Source organism: Trachurus japonicus, chromosome 16 (assembly GCF_045865225.1).
Source record: "Trachurus japonicus isolate A0001 chromosome 16, Traja_1.0".
Lineage (NCBI taxonomy): Eukaryota > Metazoa > Chordata > Actinopteri > Carangiformes > Carangidae > Trachurus > Trachurus japonicus.
In genome coordinates, this window is record NC_140922.1 from 21,969,420 (window position 1) to 21,989,580 (window position 20,161).

The window sequence follows — 20,161 nt, forward strand, 5'->3', positions numbered from 1 at the left end:
CTCCCAGATGTGAATGTGTGCTGCTCTGAGATCAGCAGATAAGTGGGTAATGTTGACATGGTGCAAATACAATACGCACATGTCGTCTGCAAATGCATCCCGCCGTTAACTGGAACTATTAATTTTATTTTCTAAACTTAAGCTGGAGAGCTGTGGCAGTAAATTGGTTTCATTTTTTTTGCAGAATAAAACACTTTAGTCAGTACTTGACTGCGCTGAGTTATTTTGATCTGTATCAGCTTTATTAAACCAGATAAAATTCCAAACCTTTGTCTATTGTGCCTCAGTGCTGCATCACCACCAGCTCTCATATGTGCAGTAATTGTCGTAAACTCACATTATCCACAACTTGTGGCAAGTGAGGCATGTGTTATAAAAAGTTAACAGGCAGTGAAAACGTCTTCAATATGGAACCATTTTCAATTGCAAATGAAGGCAGCCCAACATGCACTTGTAATCTTCTCTTTGTTCTCTTTGCGGGGCGACAGTAACAGCTTCTTTCAACATGACAAATTGGATATCGTAAGACTTTTAATTCTGATTGTCCTTTAAATGCTATTTTTAGACTAGTCAGGCTTTTTGGTCAGTGGTTTTGTAGTCACAAGGGATATTTATACTTTTTACAGTTTGCTATTGTGTTAATGAGAAACATTTGAGCATGCAGATGTAGAGCCATTTTTCTAAACTGCACTCATTTTACTAATTATATCAGATCTAGACTTTGCACGTTATTTAATAACTTGGTTTGGGTTGTAGGGCAATAGAAGACTCAACTACCATTGGTGTTGGCTTCACAGAATCTAAAATGTTTTGCTCCTGGCCTGTAAATGCATCATGTAGTCTGAGTTTGGTTCAAGGTTCAACGTATTTTTAACAGTGGAGCATTTTCTTACCTGCTCTTCCCACACTGTGTCCACCCAGTAGCATGATCTCTCTATTCTCACTGCATCCCACTCCTACACTTTCATCTTCTGCTTCTCCCTCCATCTCTCTCGCCAACCGACATGTACACATTTACTAAATATTGCAGCAAACCTGCCAACTCCTCACACTTACTATCACACGAAAGAAAGAGAAAGAAAAAAAAAAAAGAAAAACACAAATGAATCACAGCAGACAAAGAGAATGGCAGGCGGGTGATATGATGCAGGAGCAATTGATCAGGCCTCAGTAATCCATTTTCTTCATCTTGGTGGTGGAGGACTGGGAGAGAGAAGTATTGTGTAGTGTGTGCGTGTGTGTGTGTGTTAGTATTCGTGCATCTGTGGGTGCATGCTGTGTGTGAGTAAGAGAATTGCACTAAAACTGAAGAAAAAAAAACTGAGCTCAGTTTTCTTCAGATCAGCAGATCAAGTTCAATCATCCTCGTCTACAACATGGTATCATGTGCTGGGGATGGCCAGTGAATGGATGGTGGGGGTGGGGGTGGGGGTGGGGGTGGTAGCATGAGGGGGGGACTGACAGAGCGGGAGAGGCACAAAGTAGGAGAGAAAGCAAGGCTCGAGAGAGAAGGGTGGGCCTCATGCCCTGAACTTGAACTTGGAGCTGGTGGGGTCACAGAGAGGAGGAGGGGGTCAAGCGCTCAGAGAGGATAGAAAAGGAAAAACCCAGCTGAGTGACACCAATATCCCCCTGCCTGTCTCCCCCTGAGACAGATGGGGGGGGAGAGGGGGACGCGGTGCCACTTAGCAAGCTCTCTTGTGAGGCAATTCCAGCATCAATCTCTGTGCTGTGTCAAACTATATCAGCATAGAACCGAAAGTGTATTCATTGCGGTCCGTCTCTGGCTTGGTAAAAGCCATTTGTGACCATTAGAAAAAAAGGAATTTAGTCCTAATTTGGTTCTGACAGAGAAGAAAAATGATGATGATGATGATGAAGTGATTTTAACACAGTTACAAGATGAAACGCTAATGTGTTTTTGCATCGAACAAACACGTTTATACCTTTTGAGTTAGAGGGGTAAAAAAAATAGGTCAACCTCGCTGACCATCCTACCTTGGTCTGGAGATAGTGGGGGTAGTAGTAGGTGTAGTGGGGGTACATTGGCTGCTGCTCCAAACGTTTTCCCATGTAGCTGGAATCCAATTGAAGGTCCTGGAGGCTGGAGATAGAAGCTCACAGGTGGGGTACGATCACTCCAAGGGGCTGGCCTGGATCCTTCAGACGACTGTTTCCAAGAGTCGAGGATGCAGAGAGAGAACGCTTTTTTCCTCTTACTGACGTGCGTGTGTGTGTGTGTGTGATAAACGCCGAGAGGGAGGGATGGATAGGAGGACAGATAGTACTTGGGATATCAGTCTGTCTACTTGTCTGGGAGCTCACAGGGAACCTCACCAAACCATTCCTCCCATAGGTCTGGGGGAAAGGAGACAGAAGGAAATCTGGAGTAGCAGCAGAAAAGGGGGTTCGGGGAGACGGAGGTGGAGGGTGAGGAAAGGAAGATATGAAAGGATAGTAGGAGGCAATACAGGAAACAATAGGGTAGATTTAACAGCAGGACAGAGAAAGGGTAACAGGAGAGGGGAGAAGAGGAAGAGAATGATGAGGAGGAAAGAAGGAATGGATGGGATTCAGTTGCCGGTCTCTTGCACTCTCCGCTCTAAAAATCAGACTCACTCTTCTTCTTCTTCTCTGCTGCCCTGAACATGCCCCTTCAATTTCCAGTGTCTCTCTCTCTCTCTCTCGCTCTCTCTCGCGCTTGTCTCTCTCCGTCTCTTTCTCTCTTCCTGTGTATCCGTTTCCCTGTCTCGTTCTTCCTCCCTCTCTCTCTCTCTCTCTCTCTCTCACACACACACACACCAGACGAGACCCCGATCCCACTGGGAGCTCTGGCTGTATCCTGGAGAACGCACGCTGTCCTCTCCTCAATTCTCAAAAGACAGTGAAATCAGCGATGAACTCACACATGGATGTGGAGCTAGAGAGAGGAGAGGAGGAGAGCAGGAGGAGGAGGAGGAGGAGGAGGAGGAGGAGAGAGGGTGGTCTGGAGCTGAAGCTGTGACTGCCTTTTTCTCACTCTCTCTTACTCCCTCCCTCTTTTGTTAAGCTCTGGGGATAGATAGGTAGATATCGCTGGAGCCCGGCGCGGAGGATGAGCAAAAGGAAAAAAAGCCTCGGTAAAAACTCCTCTCAGTCAGGAAGAAGCAGATAGCCTTATCCAGACGCGCACTCACACAGAGGAAAATCCCTTCTGATCCACAAGGTGCCTCCTCCAAACTCTCTTCTCTTTTCTTCTCTTCCCCTCTGCAATCCTTCTCTTTCTTCTCAAGCTCTCTCCCTGACGGCTTGCTTCCCACTGCGCCTGGCAGCCGTCACTGTGTGTGTGTGGTGGTTGGTGGCGGCGGCGGCAGCGGTGGTGGTGGTGGTGGTGGCGGCGGCAGCGGCAGCGGCAGCAGCAGCAACGGCTGTGGTGGTGGTGGAGGTGGTGGTGTGTGCGTGTGGTATGTGTGTGTGACTGTGCATGTAACTGAGAGGGGAGTGTGTTTGTGTGAATGTTGCCGTCTGCTCCACTCTGCGTGCTGAGGCATAGAGGGGCTCGGCTTCAGCGCAGCTACGCTCCTCCCTTCCTCTCTCTCTCTCTCTCTCTCGTGCTCTCTGTCTGTATCTCTCGCCCTCTGTGTTTTTCATGGAACTATAGAACAGTGGGAGTGGTCGGTCCTGCCCTCGTTCAAGCCCTGGGGTGTGTGTGTGTGTGTGTGTGTGTGTGTGTGTGTGTGTACTAAATAGAAACTGAGAGAAAAGGAGAGAGACAGAGATGGGCTGTTCTTGCAGGCAGAGAGGCGGAGCTGGGGAGGGAGTATGAAGAGCAGGAGCTGGGGTAAAGGGTGAGAAGAGGATACACAAGAAATAGAATTTGGAAACAGAGAGGCCCCCCTGCTGGCACTCTATAGGGGCAGCAATGGCACATTTTCCATTATAAACATCTTTGGAGTGCTTTAACTGAACAACAGATTTCCAATTTCATCTGAGCTACTATTTAAAGATAATCACTATTATGCAACATCACACATTCGCATAAGCACATGCATCAACACGGGGCTCGACGACCCTCCAAAACATGCAGCCTGACAGCACACTGGGATGCTCCATTCACACATGGCCCGGTGAAGGGCCCAACACAGAGTGTGCATGCAGTGCAGTGGTTAGGTGGCACAGTGACCCACTGACACAGTGCTGCCTGTTATGTGATGTAACCAGGTTTAAGTAGTGCTCTTACATAAGCACAGTGAGCCATGCATGAAAAGGCTGCTCTGCCCTCTGACTGCAGCTGTGTGTGTGTGTGTGTGTGTGAGAGAGAGAGAGGAGAAAGAGGCAAGAATTGGCAGACAATGCAAGTTCAATGCAGTGGAAAAAGGTGTGCGAGAACAGAATGCAAACGCAGAACCTTTCTCTAAGATAAGAGCTTTATTATTACTTGTGGGCAATTAAAGTACTGTGCAGGCTGTGATGCGAACACACACATTGCCGTCTTTATTCCTATTGTGTGCTTCTCTGACAGTTTGCTGTCACTATGCCCACGTGTCTGTCTGTATTTTTAGTCTTCCACTGTCAGCTTCAACAATAAACACTAATCATATGTTTAGCTCAGAGGTGTGCTTAACAACACAGCATCACTCAGAAGGCTGCTGTGTAAAATAAAAATAACAGCAGCAGCATGGAGTTTGGTCAAGTGTGGACAACACTCGTCTCGTGAAGACAAGACGGGAGAAGTTTTCAAGACTGATTTTGACAATTCTGCATCAAATATGTTTGATCCAGATCCGTTAAAACAGGTGAGATGGGGAATAAGGGCAGTAATTAAACCGACACCTACCCCCCTCATAACACGCTAATTAGTGTAAAGTACACATAAATGCCCTGGGGGCCGACCAGAGAGGCGACCAAAGAGGTGAACGGTGAACACTGTGTGTGTGCATCGCTGATGATGCCAGCGTCACAGTTCCCAACAGAAAACAAGTGTGAGGGTCTCTCCATACTTTGCCAGCGGCGTACTTGGGTCTCCGGTTAATCAAGAGACTTTTTACCTGACTCTTGCCTTGTCTTACCTCAGCACTGGTGTGTGAAGACAGCACTCTGAGTCATAACCTAGAACACAGTACAACAGTAACATCATGCCTGGAGGCAAGCCTGGACTCCGCTCTGAGAATCACTTTCATTTTCATTTCTTTTTTTTCTTTTTTTTGTCTGTATTGCCTTGTTAACCATGTGACAAATTGTGTTTACTTATTCTGAACCAAGTGTGTTGTCAGAACTGCGCACATTACATTGTGATTTGTATACAGTGATACAGTACGTTTTAGCTATGCATTAAACAGTCAGTCTCTGTAATTATTTTTTGGTGTAAATATCGATGGTGTGCTGTGTACATTTTTCTTGCTGTGCCCTGTTAATTACTGCAATGGTTACATTTCCCCATGGGGATAATTAAAGTTGTTCTAATCAGAGCCTACTGTACTGTATGTTCTCTAATGTAATCCTCTGTGTTGTTATTTGCTATATATTCGCTATAGTTTAACCTTGAATTTTGCTGATATACCATCTGAAGAGCTGCGCTTTTTTACACTCATAATTATCACTAACAGCTGCGGCAGACTTTTTCTTTTTCAGGGGCACTGGCGGGGAGTTAGTCATCAGGTAAATGGCTGCTCAGTCTACATAGGATACGCTGGTTGAGTCAAAGCAAAATAAAAGTCAAGAAGTGACTCAGCCAACCAGGCCGCACAGCTGCAGCAGGTCGAAGCCATCAGCTGACAAGTAGTTGAGATAAGCACAAATACAACACAACAATTATGCTCTTGCTCTAACTGTGACGCACGTCCCTGCCTACACACACACACACACACACTTACTGAATAAAAAGCTGCTTCTGATTAGAGATCAATGGTGATAGTCAGCGATGAAATATTTAGAAAAATATTTGGAGGAAATGTAAATTTAACACAAGCCAGTGAAAACTTCCCACCATGTGCTGCAAGACTGTGGCAAAGTTCTGTGAGCGCTGCAGGTAAGTTGTTGTGGTGCTATATTCTGATGAAAATCAAAAACAAAAATCCAAAATCCAAACATACATATATATATTTATCTTTTTTTTACCTGTAACATGCAAGTCAGGATCCAGGAGTTACTACATGAGATCATCTTGCAGTAATTCCAGGCTGAAGTCCACAGTGACATATATAAATATGTTGTGGGGCCGCTGCAAGGGGAAAAAAGGCTGTATTGATTATATTGCACTTGTAGTTGAGGAGCGTGCATTACTGAATCTTCGTAGTCAGAGGGGTTATACGCACACAGAGCAGTTTGATGGAGGACGGTTATACATTAATTCAAAGGCACTCCACGAGGAATGCTAAATGACAGAGGGATACAGGGAGACTGTGTGTGCGTGAGTCTACTTTATATGAGTAACGCAAGAGCCATAGTTGTCATGAAAAATTAAGATTCTGCTGACACTGCACTTTGGGGAAACAAAGAGAGCGAATTGATTCTTCCAACTGCACGGTACACTCTTATTATGAGAAGCACAATCTTTACATCTCGCTCTATATTCTGCTGCCACAATAAAGCTTCCTAATTACCTTGTCTGGTGACAAGACAGCCATAATGGTGCTGGTAAATACACACTGGTTAATTGCCTTAATTTTAATATCAAACTGACTTGAATTACATCTTAAGTACAATCTAACTGCCTCCTTGTTTCTAGAGACAGAATATGTTTCTGCTGCATCTGCATTTTGTTGCAAAAAGGACCTTCTTCTTAGCAGAGACGCAGTTTTCCATGTGCAGTGCTTGGCAAATACGAGACAAAAACTGACAGCTGGAGCAAAATATCACTGTGTGTTCTTACAGGCTCCGGTCATCAAAGCAGTTTTTAAATGGAGCAGGAAAGGCCGTGCTGTGACTCTCATGTGTTCCTCTCATCGCTGACCACCAGATGTATAACAAACACTGAGCCAGAGAAAAAACAGAAGAGTAAAAAGCCTCACATCTTAGCTCAGATACAGCTGGGAAAACAGACGAGGTCATGATGACGATAGGCCCATTCTACAGAAGCCGCTCTGGTCGGTTTTCAAGGAAAACATAAGCCAGGATATCATCGCACACACAGACACACACACACACAGTGGTATTTTCACACAGCAGATTTACAGTGGTAAATGGACTATTACATCCAATTGCCACACACAGCATGAGGGAATTTGTCTCTTTGCGAGTCTCCTGAGATGCAAACAAAGAGACCGCAGAGAATGAAGAATAAACTGTTTAAGGTTTCTTTGATCCACAAAATCGAATAAGAAGAGTTAAATAATTAAGAAAACAGGGACACCATCTCAGGCAATTTAGCACTGAGCGTGTTCGAATACAAATTACATTCATGCTTAAATGTTTAACCTTGTTCAGGCAGTCGGTTTCCAGAAGAAGGTTTGAGTGAACTGCTGTGCTAATAAACCATGTACCTAAATAAAGGTAGCTGTAACTCAGGTAGAGGAACTGGTTGGTGTTGGTATTTTGAATTGTGTGACTTCCCAGAATACACAATTAATAATAATTAATAAAGTTTTTAAAAATGACAGCAAACATTTTATGCTACATTTAATCTTGTGTCCATATAGTATTGTGGCACTGACTGTTCTTCATGGGAAAGTTTCCCAAACAATCACAAACATGCAGTGTCTTACGTTCACTGATATTACATCATTAATGCTAATGTGCATTAATATCATGTCCAAAACTCAACGCAGGTTCAGCAGCAGCAAATTAGTTTAACTTTTCCACTACTCCTCTAAAAGTGGTTGCCAATAACTTGTCCCTGATGATCAGCGTCAAAAACACGACAACTCTTTGAAGTGTTGCTGCAGACTTTCTGCCACTATTCCACGATCCATTTTTACAGTGTCTACCTTCTGTCTTCTTGTTCTTCCCTTTATGTTTGACATCAAACTGATCAACTAATCAACGTACCTCTAGTTAATTGGATTTTGAAAGCTAATTTCAGTATAAGTTATTTTCCAATTCCTGTATTGCAGTTCTATTATCACAGAATTTCCCCCGGTGAAAGGCTTCCACTAGCTCTGTGAAGAGTGTCTGTCTGGAGAAATATCAGATAATGAGGAGGGCACAGCTCAATGCAACCGACAGCAAACCTCATTTTGAATAATCATTTCATATTGAAATCTATGCATTGTAAAAGAAAAAAAAAGTAAACAGATAAACATACACAAGCAGAAGATAACACTGGGATATTACCATAATTGTGTTTAATTGTAAATAATAGAGTTGGTATCAGTGCAAATGCAAGCAAATTAGCTAAACAACAGTTGTGCTAACTTGGTTTCTTTCCAGTAACATGCCACTCGTCTGCAGATTGTAGCTGTAACTATTTGTCCATAACTGCACAGTAGAAGAAGGTAGGAGCTACTATAGTTCTAAACAAGAAAGAGATATGGATGCAAAGGTCTGGGGCGGCATGAACACAGCGTTATCTTGTCAGAGGTAATTTCACTGCAGCAAAGGCCTACTTAAACATATTCTATCTATACTATCTCTGTAGCCGTGAAGCCAATAACCCCCTGTATAACACTGTACGCTTCATTACATGACTGAATCAAAATGGTGACAAATCACCGTAGGCCCTTGGCAAATCCCGCTCCTCCCATCCCCCTTCTCTGCTCCCCCCAACCCAACCCTCCCCTCACTCCCACCCCATCCCTCTCTCTCTCTCTCTCCCCTTTCCCCTCCTCTCAACAGCAAGCCACATCTCACTTTAACACAAATCATCATTTTATTAAAAAACGAGAAAAAAAAAAAGAACAGCGCATCAGTGGATTCATTTGAACAATTATGCAAATAAGACAGGAGATGAAGCTTTTATTAATGTTAGAAAAGTGTTGCATCAGATAGTGCTGAAGTTCATTAAGTTACTCTAGTTGAAGATGAATACAGTCTGATTAGTTTGATGTCACTATGGTGTGCATCGCATTATCGTCTTGGGCTGCGTCAGCACAAAGATCTCCATGGATCCTCAGCCTGAGTGAAATAAGGGAAAGAGTTTGTTATTTCACAGCTAAGATGTGCAATTTGGATTAATAACCCTGATGCCTGCATTGTTTTGTTTTTTTATTATTTAGACTTGCATTGTTTCTATATGCCTGAACTATACATATTTAAGACTGCATTCATCCCTTTCGTTCAGACCCGGTTCGTTGTTGCACACCTCTTGTCATTGCCCATGGCTCCCTCCCATTCTTCCAATTTGTCTCCCTTCTTTCTTTCTGCAGGTACTGGACCTGGGAGGTGGTGGACTGTGACTGACTGACTAGGGCCTGTGCTTGCTGTGGCTCCGAGGGGTAATTAATTTCAGAAAACGACCGCCACGTCTGTCGGCTTTTATAAACGAGCGTTTACGCGCTATGGACAATTTAACCACTCCACTGAGCCCGCCTTGACAGAGATGAGTAGAGAGATGTTGGAGAGGGACAGACAGAGAGGGGGGGGGGGGCATGCTGCCAGGTGACTGATGGGAGATTTAATCAATAGAGTAAGCACATTTACTCTCATGATGCTCACCCAACATCCATATTCATAGTGTTAATTCTCTCAACGCCTACGCTGTTGCACACCACAAAAATTATACTGCATGAAGGATTTCACTACATCTCATCAGGCCTCATCAAAGGCCAGTATCATCACTGCTAATTATCTGGAGCATCACGGACTAAACATCATGATGGTACTCCAGTCAAATGATTTTCCTCTAGATCTAAGCGTAATTCGATATCCAAAATAACTACCCTCCATTATGTTTTGGCACATACACCTGAAAAACCCAATTTTCTTCTTGTTACTGTCATTTCCCGCATTTGGAAGCATGCCTCACACCCTGGAGAACAAAGGCTACATCAGCACAACATCCCGCCCTCCTCCACAAAACTGTAACTGTTCACATTATTGAAAATATTTGGATTGGCTGTGACTCGACTGTGACTAGACTGTGACACTGTAAAACGTCTGGTTATAATTAACTATACTTACATGGATCCAGACATGTTCAATAACATCTCATGAGGCTCAAGAAAAACCGTTTTGGTCATTCACCACCCAAATCTTCAGCACTTTGTCTCTGAAAACATACTCCACCCTGAAAATTAGACTCCTTCGAGTCCAACTGGGTGAAGATATGTAGCCGTGGTTGTCTTTTAGCTGTAAGTGACGTAACATCCAAAGCTGAAGCAACAATTGAGACTGACATGAAATTAATGGGCAATTAATTAGTAGTTCAAGTCAAAATGGCAAAAAAAAGATCAGTTCCAGCTTCCAAAACATGAGGATATTCAGGTTTCTTGCATACATCTTGGCAGGCTCTAAAGTATTTGCTTGAAACTGAACCACAGTAGTTTGGACCAATCAGCATCTAATGAGGGGGGAAATACTGCAATGAGAAGTGTGTGTGTTAACAATGGTGGATCCTAAAGAGGTTAGCACTGACGCTGCAGCTGCCTCAGTTGTATCAGAAGTGGAGAGTATTTCTTCACTGAGAGGAGAAAAGACTTTGATTTGTTTTACCAACAGGCTTTGATGGTAGTGAAAAAATGGGAGGGATGGAGAATCTGTCTGAAGTTAGCTGGAGATAGATGGTTTATACAATCACCTGCCACGTATATTTTTGAAAGAGCCTGCCCTTTTTCAAACAGTTTCCAACAAAGCCCTCCCAGATGGTTCTGTGTAACAAACCATCTGGCGCATCAGGTTAGGATTGCTGGTTGGACAAAGAGTACATCTGAAATTAGGTGTCTCAAATTAGGAGACAGGGATTTTTAGTAATATGATGACATCCTGTAAACCAAGTGATTAACTAAGAAAATAATCAGTAGATTAACATGTGATGAAAACTAGAGTCCATGTTGCGATAGGATCACACAAGCTGTGACATCATGCAAGAGTGCCCAGTAACATCATTACGTAAATACTCAGTCCCATCCTAAAAATGAGGATTCATTTTGATTTCACACCTGTAAAGTTTCTGGATTGTATCTTACATGGTTGCAAAACCATTACTGTCATAACATTAGTCCACTGACAAATGTCACTTTGTCACAATACAAGCCACACTGTTGTGGCTGGTAATAGTTAGAATAAACAAGTCAATCCTGGGATGAAATACAGAACTGCACGCAACACTGTGGTGTTGACATGGGTGAAGTTACACAACCTGGGTCATGTTTTCATCAAATAGAAAAGAAAAAAGAAAAAAAGGGAAGATTTCATCAATAGTGCAACTTTAGTCCAAAGTCACTCAGCACCTTAATCACTTTCCTCTCACTTTTGAATATCCACCCTACCCTGAAAAACTGTGGTCAATAAAATCAAATCAGCTTAACTTTTCTCATTGTATGACTGTTATTATAACTCAACAGCATGTAACATTCCCACTTTCTTTCCTCAGAATTTCCAGAGCCCAAGAAGTGCAAAGCCACACCGCAGTCACTCGGCACTCGGTCAGCTGAGTCCTGTGAAAACCGTTCTGTTTGCCTCTAACACTATTGGGTTGCCAGACTATTAGCACTGCAGCCCCACTCTGCTTTGTTCCCCCTGCCAAAGCAAGTTACATGGCTCGCCTCGAAGTCAGTGTTTTCACAGCTAGACATACATTACTGCGTGACATCAAGCCCAGGGGCTTATAGATCTGCTGGATTGTATGACAGGAACCTTTATGGGTTTCACAAGAATGTATGACAGCAGTCTGCCTACCTCAATACTTGGCAGGGATAACTATAGTATACCACAGTGTAGAACAGACTAGTGCAGCCATATGAGAGGCCTGCAGCAGCAAGTGTTTCCATAGCTACAGTGGGCCGAGGGGATTGTTTACTCTCCAAGAATGAGAGATTAAGAGAGAATGAGTGATTCTGTACATATATGCTGAGCGATCATTTCTGCACTCATGTTGTGTGTGTGTGTGTCTGTGTGTTTGTGTGAATGTGTGTGTGTTTCTATTTCTCTTCTAGAATGGAGCAGCTCTTAATAAGACCGTGAGGGTGCTCAAGAGCCGAACCCACTGCACTGACTTTTAATAACACCCGGTCAACCCCCATCCAACTCTTATATTCACTGCAAACGTTCACAGCCGACACACACATGCACATGTGCGCACATACATTCAAGCGGCTTTGCCAAGTCAGTGTAATCAGGGCAGCATAATGTGTTTACCTCTCTGAGGTACGAGAGTTTGATTAAGGAGCAGCCATCTGGCAGAGGAGAGGAGAGGAGAGGAGAGGAGAGGAGAGGAGAGGAGAGGAGAGGAGAGGAGAGGAGAGGAGAGGAGAGGAGAGGAGAGGAGAGGAGAGGAGAGGAGAGGAGAGGAGGAAAGAGGTATAAATTCTACTTTAATAAACAAAATCAAATGTTTTATTGTGATCATTATTTCCTCACAGACATGTCTGCGCCACAATCAATCAGTGGGATTGCAGCTCAACCTCTATGACAAACTACATCAGACATAAAATCGACCATTAACAACCACAACATCTTCCTCATATCACCATCACACAGACATAAACCATGGTGTCTAAAGGCAACATCCACGGGCGTAACCATGTTATCAGAGCCAAATGTCACCCACTGGTACGTCCTTCCTTCAGTCTGCCCCTTAATTAGTTGGCAGGGCAACCTTTTTTTTAATACCAACAAGTAATGATAGGTGTTAAAAGCTGACCTTTTCTAATTCTCACATTTAAGCATAAGAGCAACCACCGGCAATGACAGTCAGCTGAGATGCAGTCATTAACACATTGTTTTGTAGGAATATTCTGCATCTTTCCTTTTGCTACTGTTGTAACTAACCTGCCTTTAAAGAGGTACATACTATATGTATGCAGGAACAAAGCCAAACAATGAAAATATAGTATTCACTGTAAAAACTGAATGGATGTCAGCGATGAAAAAAAGGAGGCAGTATCTGCCTAGGTACAACCTTCCTCTCCCCTCCCTACCTGACAGGCCTGTAGCTAAGCTCACCCTCAGCCATTACTTCTACTATAGCCTTCCTGCTCCATTAAACTCAACAAGCTTAACTCAATGGCCTTCATTCCTCACAGCGACGGCTTCTGCTTCATACCCTGGTGGCTTTTAACAGGAGAGGGGCAATTTGAGTGGGGGGGACAGTATCTCCCTTGTTAACACAAAATATGTCATGCATTGCCCTTGTTAACTTTAGAAGAAAAATCTGTGAAAACAATATTTTACCTTGTCCCTGTTGCTGAATATAAAGATAGTGCTCACTGGGGACTGAGGCAAGGACCTAACAACTGCAGTAAAAAGGAGCCATTAAGTTATACTGTCCTTGTCCTGCTGTGGCATTTAATCGCCCAGTTTTAATATGTGAGAAGGAAACGACATCACACTTACAGTCCAGTGTCGTGCACGACTCTATACTGAGTCAGCAATTATTGATTACAGAAGGAAGCATTTTGGAAAATAATCTGTTTTATGGCAACTCCTGGAGTCTTATTGTTAAAACGCCAAGGCCTTACTCTGAATATGTGTTGTGCAGGAAGCTATTAGAGATTCTGCAATGCGCAAATGCTGAGAACCACATGCAAACACAGGTGAGATCAGCCATAATGGTGTGTAGACAGTCACTCAGACAGGTTTTGTATATCAGCTTTGCCCTCCCTCATTGCCTTGCGTTCCTGTTTTGCTCCCCTGTCCTTATGTTTCTTGTTTGTCCCCAGTTTGTCTTTGTTTGTGTTTGTGTGTATGTGTGTTTGCTGGGCGTGGCTTGTTGGATGTCTGCTCCTGCCAAAGCACCTGCACACCTGCTTCAGATCAGCTCATCTACTTAACAAGCTCCTGCAGTATTTAAACCCAGCTCCTCACTCCACTCCACTCTTGGCCAGCTCAGCTATTGTTTGCCTGTGCTCCAGGTTTATTTCCCCATGCTTGCCAGAACCATGTGTCGCCCAGCTTCTCTACACTGGCTACAAGCTCCAGCCTACTCTGTTTGTTCCTCCAGTCTGGTCCAGTTCTCGGCTGCCCATCCCAGTCCCAACCTCAAGTCATCAAAAAACTTTCTTCAAATCAAAACAGTCTCTCAGTTTCAAATAGTACCATCTCTCTTTCCTTTAAAATTGCACGATGGTCTTCAATGAACATCAAGTGTGGAGGAAATTGAAAATTTCACTGATGAATAGCACAGCAAGCCATGTTAAATGTCAGATCAGAAACGGCTCATCCAAGAATGAAAAACTCAAGAATCGCTACTGGGAATCCAATACCTCCCAATACCAGAGTTCAGTGATGGAAGACTCTGTATTTTAGAACTGCTGAGTGCTAAGTAAAAAAAGAAGGGAGAAAGTGTTTAAAAATTACTGTTGAGACCTCAGGAAATTTACAATACTGTCAAAGAAAATAATCATGAAAGAAACCATATTGGACATATGCCGACATGGAGCATTCAGGAAAATGACCCGGTCACTGAGATGGACACAGAGGTATACAAACCAAAACCTTTCACTTGGCTCGTCAACTTGGGTAAAGGTATGGATTAAGGAAGGAGCCTGGGCTAATCATTGAAAGTTTGCATATTACCAACAATAGGAGCTGTTGAAAAGCAGTGGTCACAATACCACAAATCTCTGACTGAAAACCCTCTGTCAACACAGCACTCATAGAACTCTTTTATAATTAAAAATACCCAAAGAAAAGGATGTCCACTCTCACCCCTTAAGTGTTTAACCTTGTACAGAAGTCCACAGAGTGTTTTTTTTTTGTTTTTGTCAGTTACATTAATGCATATTTCCACCTTGGAACTGCTGTGAACCACTGATGGTCTGTCAGGGTTCTTACATCATCCAGTGTGGAGAATCATTACCCTCAATATAGGAGGACATGAAGAATGACACGGAAAATGCCAACTGTGCGAATCATTTGCAACATATTTTTGAGCTCACAGTGACGTTAACCTTTGACCATGAAAATCTAATCAGTTTATCATTGAGTCATCAATGTTTGTGCCAATTTTGAACAATTATCCTCAAGGGGTTCCAATGAAATTGCGCTCATGAGACATATGGATGGATGGACAACTTGAAAAGATTGTGTCTTTCTGTTCTTCCCTTTCCATTATTTCCTTCTTGTCTTCATTACTGTCACTATTATTACCATTATTGTTGTTGTTACTCTTATTATTTTGGTTTCAGTCACCACTTAAGGCTATTTACCAACATAATTATCATTATAATTATTGAACACATTCAAACACTGAAACAACAAAAAAACAGATCCGAGGCACTTTGTGCTGCGAGGGCAGACAGGTATAAGATACAGACTTTAGCTGAGGCTCTTTCAAGTAATAATGTGAGGTGAAATTTGGAGAATGTGTATCTGGGACACATAATAAATATTTCATGGCATATTATGAATAGGTTCTTTGTTTAATTAGACTTGGAGAGTTGTCCCCCTCAGCCACTTCTGTCACGTTAGCATGAAAAAATACGATCCTTTCCACTTTAATTATAAAAGTTCTTCAGGCCAATATGCTGTGTTATAATTCATTCATCAACTTTTATATAAGTATAAACTATAAAATCTGTCAGGGGGAAGCATTAATTACATGATTTAAATATCAAATATTACTCATTTTCTCTTCTCTAAAACTTTTCCTATACATACTGGATTTAAAAGGGTATTTACAACTATTATGCACAGAACCACACTTTCGAGATCACTATTGTCTCAGCCAGTAAAAACTCTTACATTTGTGTAAATTGCAACAGTAGAACTACATGCACTGTGGCAATATGGAGGCAAAAAACTAAAAACAATTACATCAGATTTTGATTTTGATCTTTTCACATTAGCATTTCAATCCAAAACGATGTGTATTTGAATTGTTCTTAAGTACAATATCAGGACCTTATTTAAATACAATTAAATTCATGCACATCCCTTAAAGTTAATTAAATCTGGCTCAAGCCTGCCAAGTCATTACAATTGCTGGCATAGTTGATAACGCAAACACATCTATTTTGTATGTAGTGTGTACTATATACACTATGCACATTGATTATCTTAATGAATGTTTAATTACCTTAGTTTTGCTATTCATTTGTGTATCTGACCAGCTTGGTTTATTTTGAAACAAACAAAAAAAAACAGATTTGTGAAACTGGGTGCTCATCTTCATCTTTTAAACTTCTTAACAAAACACACTTGTCCTTATTTTTCCACTAAAAAGCAGCTCATATTTTCTCTGTTTGTGCAGTACTGCAGGTTGCTACATCGGATGAAAATGCTGTACTGCGCCTCACATAATTAACTGCAAATAACCTGACTCCACACCTTCTGCAGCACTCTGCATAGGAAACTTCCTGACCTGACAGCAATTATGTCTTGAAATTTCTATGAAACTCTGTAACAGCCATTCCTGTTCTCTGTTTCTTTCTTTCTTTGTCAGAGATCTTATTGTGAGAGCCACAGTGTAACACACCAGGGAGGAAATACTGGACACAGCTCTAATGCCTTTCATCTTCACAGACTGGGAAAAGCTTCCTGTTTTTCAATGGACGCACTAATTAGTGTGGATACAAACATGCACTTAGCTCAGACAAGATGTGACCAGATGAAGACTTTGCACACAAGTACACACATACATGTGCACACCTACACAATCACAGCAAAGTGAAAATGCAGTGAATCCTAATTCTAATACTTATTCATTTTCCGGTCTTTTGTGCACTTTACAGTGCAACAGTAGAGGAGAGGGGGAGTTAAGTGGGGAGGGGGCCCCGCACTTCCAGCATAGTTTTACGTAATATTTTCTTTTCTTTGAAGTGGCACAGCTAAATGAGTTTTCAAATCTCCATAGGTTTCAATGCCACAGAGAAATACGACCACAGATGATAGGCACCACTTACATTCAATTATCTTTGTTCCACACACGGAGCGCTAACACACACACACACGTGCATACATACACAGACACATCAGTTATTTCTGTGTGGAGGAAAATTGTGACTCTCATTACCAGCCCATTCTGAACACTGAGGCACTGCTTCAGAGCCCTCTATCTAAAATTACGTAGATACGGTGCTCTGCTGCACTTCACATATACATCAAATAAAATGACATATCGAAATCCTGTGGGGTTGTAGAAACGATGATGGAAATGAAATGCTTCATTAAGCAACAGCTATGGCTTTTGTTTTTTCAGACATCCCATGAATTCAGAAGTTACTTTATGTGTGCCACGTCGTCTTAGTGAGAGATGCTCTGGGTACAGTTTTGTACATTCCTCCTTTTTCTGTTAGATGTACAGTCAAATAGATAGTTGTTCTGCTTAAAGGAAATAAATGACTGATGAGTTAGTAAATCCTGGGCCTGGAGAAAAATTAACCGTCTAAACTGAGAGCCTTCAAGGTTGGTACACTGTGCACAGTTGTTCTTTAATTGTACCTTTGGTAATTAAATATCTTCCATAAACAGGAGGACAGGAAATAAACAGGAAAATACAGATGCACTGTGAGATACCACACACAAAAACATGCGCATACAGAGGGATATCACTTATGACATATATAATGTATGATGCAACATAATAGATGGTGTGCAGTAAAATCCATTTTAACAAACCTCTATTCAAAACGCAAAAACATCAATAATTTCATCTGTTGGTTTTTAAATATAATTTTCTGGGAATAATAATTTCATCATGGCACAATTCCATTAAAAGGTGATAAAAGATCATATTTAATCACCAAATGCTGTAACTGCACTGTAACACCCCAGGATACATTAGTGTAATTTGAAAGGATAGCTGGATTTAACAGCAAATGTCATTCCATTTGGAGTTGCTTTTTTTTTCTTCTTTTTTAAAAATAAAATTCAACCAGTTATTTCCTCAGATGTTGGTGGAGCAATTTGTGACCATTTTTGATAAGACTAAAGTCTACTTTAGCTTCCTGGAGGATGGAAAATTGCAAGCTTACTCATTTTTGTTATATTACAACCCTTACTGACTGATGTGAGTCAGTAATGACAACTGATGTTGTTTCCTTAAAGTTTAACTTTACCATCCCCTAAACTCCAACGTGATGCATCAAATCTATGCAAAGCCACCTCCACCCACTTACCAATCTAAAAGATTAGCATCACCAACTGGACATGTCCCTCTACAGATGTTTAACTGAATTTACTTCACAGCACCTCTTGAAGTTTCAGCTGCTTTCACCAACACCACCGCTTCACCCCACTAACACCCACGTGGCTCTTGGCACCGACTGGAAACTCGACTGTAGCTCTTGGATTCTGGACAGTGTTTCATCACATCTGCGCTCCTCCGCCTCCTGTGGCGGCTCAACGGGGGAGCATGTCAATAAATCTAACCGTCACCTAGCAGGGAAATTAAGCTGGCAGAAAGATGGACGAGAGAGCAGTTAAGACGTTGAGAACAAACAAATGGCCAGTAAAGGTCTAAATGATCACACATGGTGGAGGAAGAATCCAAATTCCTAATTCTGTCTCCCTTACATTTGCTCTCAAAATCGGTCTCCCCCGCCCTCCCCCTGACTGTCTCCTAGTCTTTGTGCCTGCAGTCTCTTCGCTTCAGCTTGTTCTGCAACATCTTCCATGGAAATCATTGAGACCCAAATGTGGTAATTGAGTCAGTAAGTGCAATTATCATCTTTGATGTGAGGAGTGACTCATCTTCCGTCTTTGCGATGCATCTGCGCACTTTACAAGATTGCCGATTAATGTCAGCCCACTGACTCATTCTGCACTCTACCCACTGAGGAAAAACACAGACACACAAGTTAACTGCTGTATCCATTTCCCAAGGAGAATTAGGACTCTCATAGGACAGCTTGCAAATGATGATCCACTGAAACTCTCCAGAAAAGTTCTTAGAGTGCAAGGCTGCTGCTGATTTGATGTAGGACTTGGAGTTTTATGTATGCATATTAGTGTATGTGGGGGGGGGTTATTGTACTTGATCTGTCCATGTGCCCCCATGTCTGTATCAGTGTGTGTCTGGACCTAACACAGAGGTCTGTTGTTGAGTTCTGTAGGCCTGCAGGAGACCTCTGAGGCAGCCACTTGGCAACGACTGTAACCAGACCCTGATACTCCTCTTGCTCATCCACAGGACTGTGTGTGTGTCTGTGTGTGTGCGAGCGCGTGCGCCAAACAGAGAAAGCAAGTGACACAAAATGTGCATGTGCGCTGATAAACAGTGAGTGAGCTAATCAATAGTTTGCAATTTCAGATTGGTTAACGACAGCCTTCCAAGGAGAGCCTTGTTTCACATGTTTGTTACAGCACTTCACAGGGCTAATATAATCAAGAGTGTTCCAGCTTGGACTTAGATTACAGACCAGTGTGTGTTCTCCACAGTGTTCATTTTTCACTGATTAAGCTCTTTCTCCCATCTCAACTAACCCAGGCAGTTTAGGCAAAGGCAAATAAAAGACATGATAAATTGGGAGAGAAAAAGGGACAAACAAAGAGCGAGGGAGAGAGCATGATGGACGCACAGCAAGACAGAGAGGAAGGTTATGAAAGAGATGAAAGATAATATATGAGCGAGAAGGCAGGAAGTGAAAGGTAGAGAAGGAAAGTGATGCGTTGGGTATGATGGATGGAGTTTAAAGAGGAAGAGGAGAGGAGGGAGATATGCGTGCTCTCCACCAACTACCTCTCTGTCAGACACTCAGCTGTGCTGCAGAGGTAGGCGGCTGGTGAGGAGAGTGTGTATGTGCTCTACGTAGCATATGTGTGTGTGTATGCCGCATGTACCATGAGTCTGGGAACCAGTGGGGGGTTGACAGATTATCTGTCGAGGAGCAGGCTGGAGGGGTCTCTCTCTCTCTCTCTCTCTCTCTCACTTCCTCTCCTCATTTTCCTCAGTAGCTCACTCACTTGCTCCACTGTGCGTTGCTCAAGGTCACTGCAACACTGCGAAAGTTTGGAAGGTACATGATACCGGGAGCTCAAGGGTGAGTCAGCACTTCTGCTCGTCTCTAACTGCCAGACTGGCACAGCAGCGAGTGTGAATCCTCTAACTGGGTCCAATATATATCACCCTTGCATGTCACTGCCTGTGGCATCATGAGTAAAAGTCGGTTTTTAAATTAAATGTAAAATGGGCTGTTGCATTGAAACT

General features: G+C 42.6%; 1 protein-coding gene across 2 annotated transcripts in view; it reads right to left on the minus strand.

Annotated features, from left to right (window-relative positions):
- LOC146972388 (RNA-binding motif, single-stranded-interacting protein 3-like) overlaps positions 1-3,514 on the minus strand; it is a 108,298-nt gene extending 104,784 nt beyond the window's left edge. The window contains exon 1 of one of the 2 annotated variants that reach the window (XM_085802554.1): positions 1,999-3,514. In XM_085802554.1, the coding sequence (XP_085658680.1) occupies positions 1,999-2,073 (75 nt within the window). In that variant the 5' untranslated portion in view covers positions 2,074-3,514. The remainder of the gene's footprint in view (positions 1-1,998) is intronic. The other variant, XM_085802555.1, reaches the window with a different exon arrangement.
- Between the last annotated feature and the right edge of the window lie 16,647 nt (positions 3,515-20,161).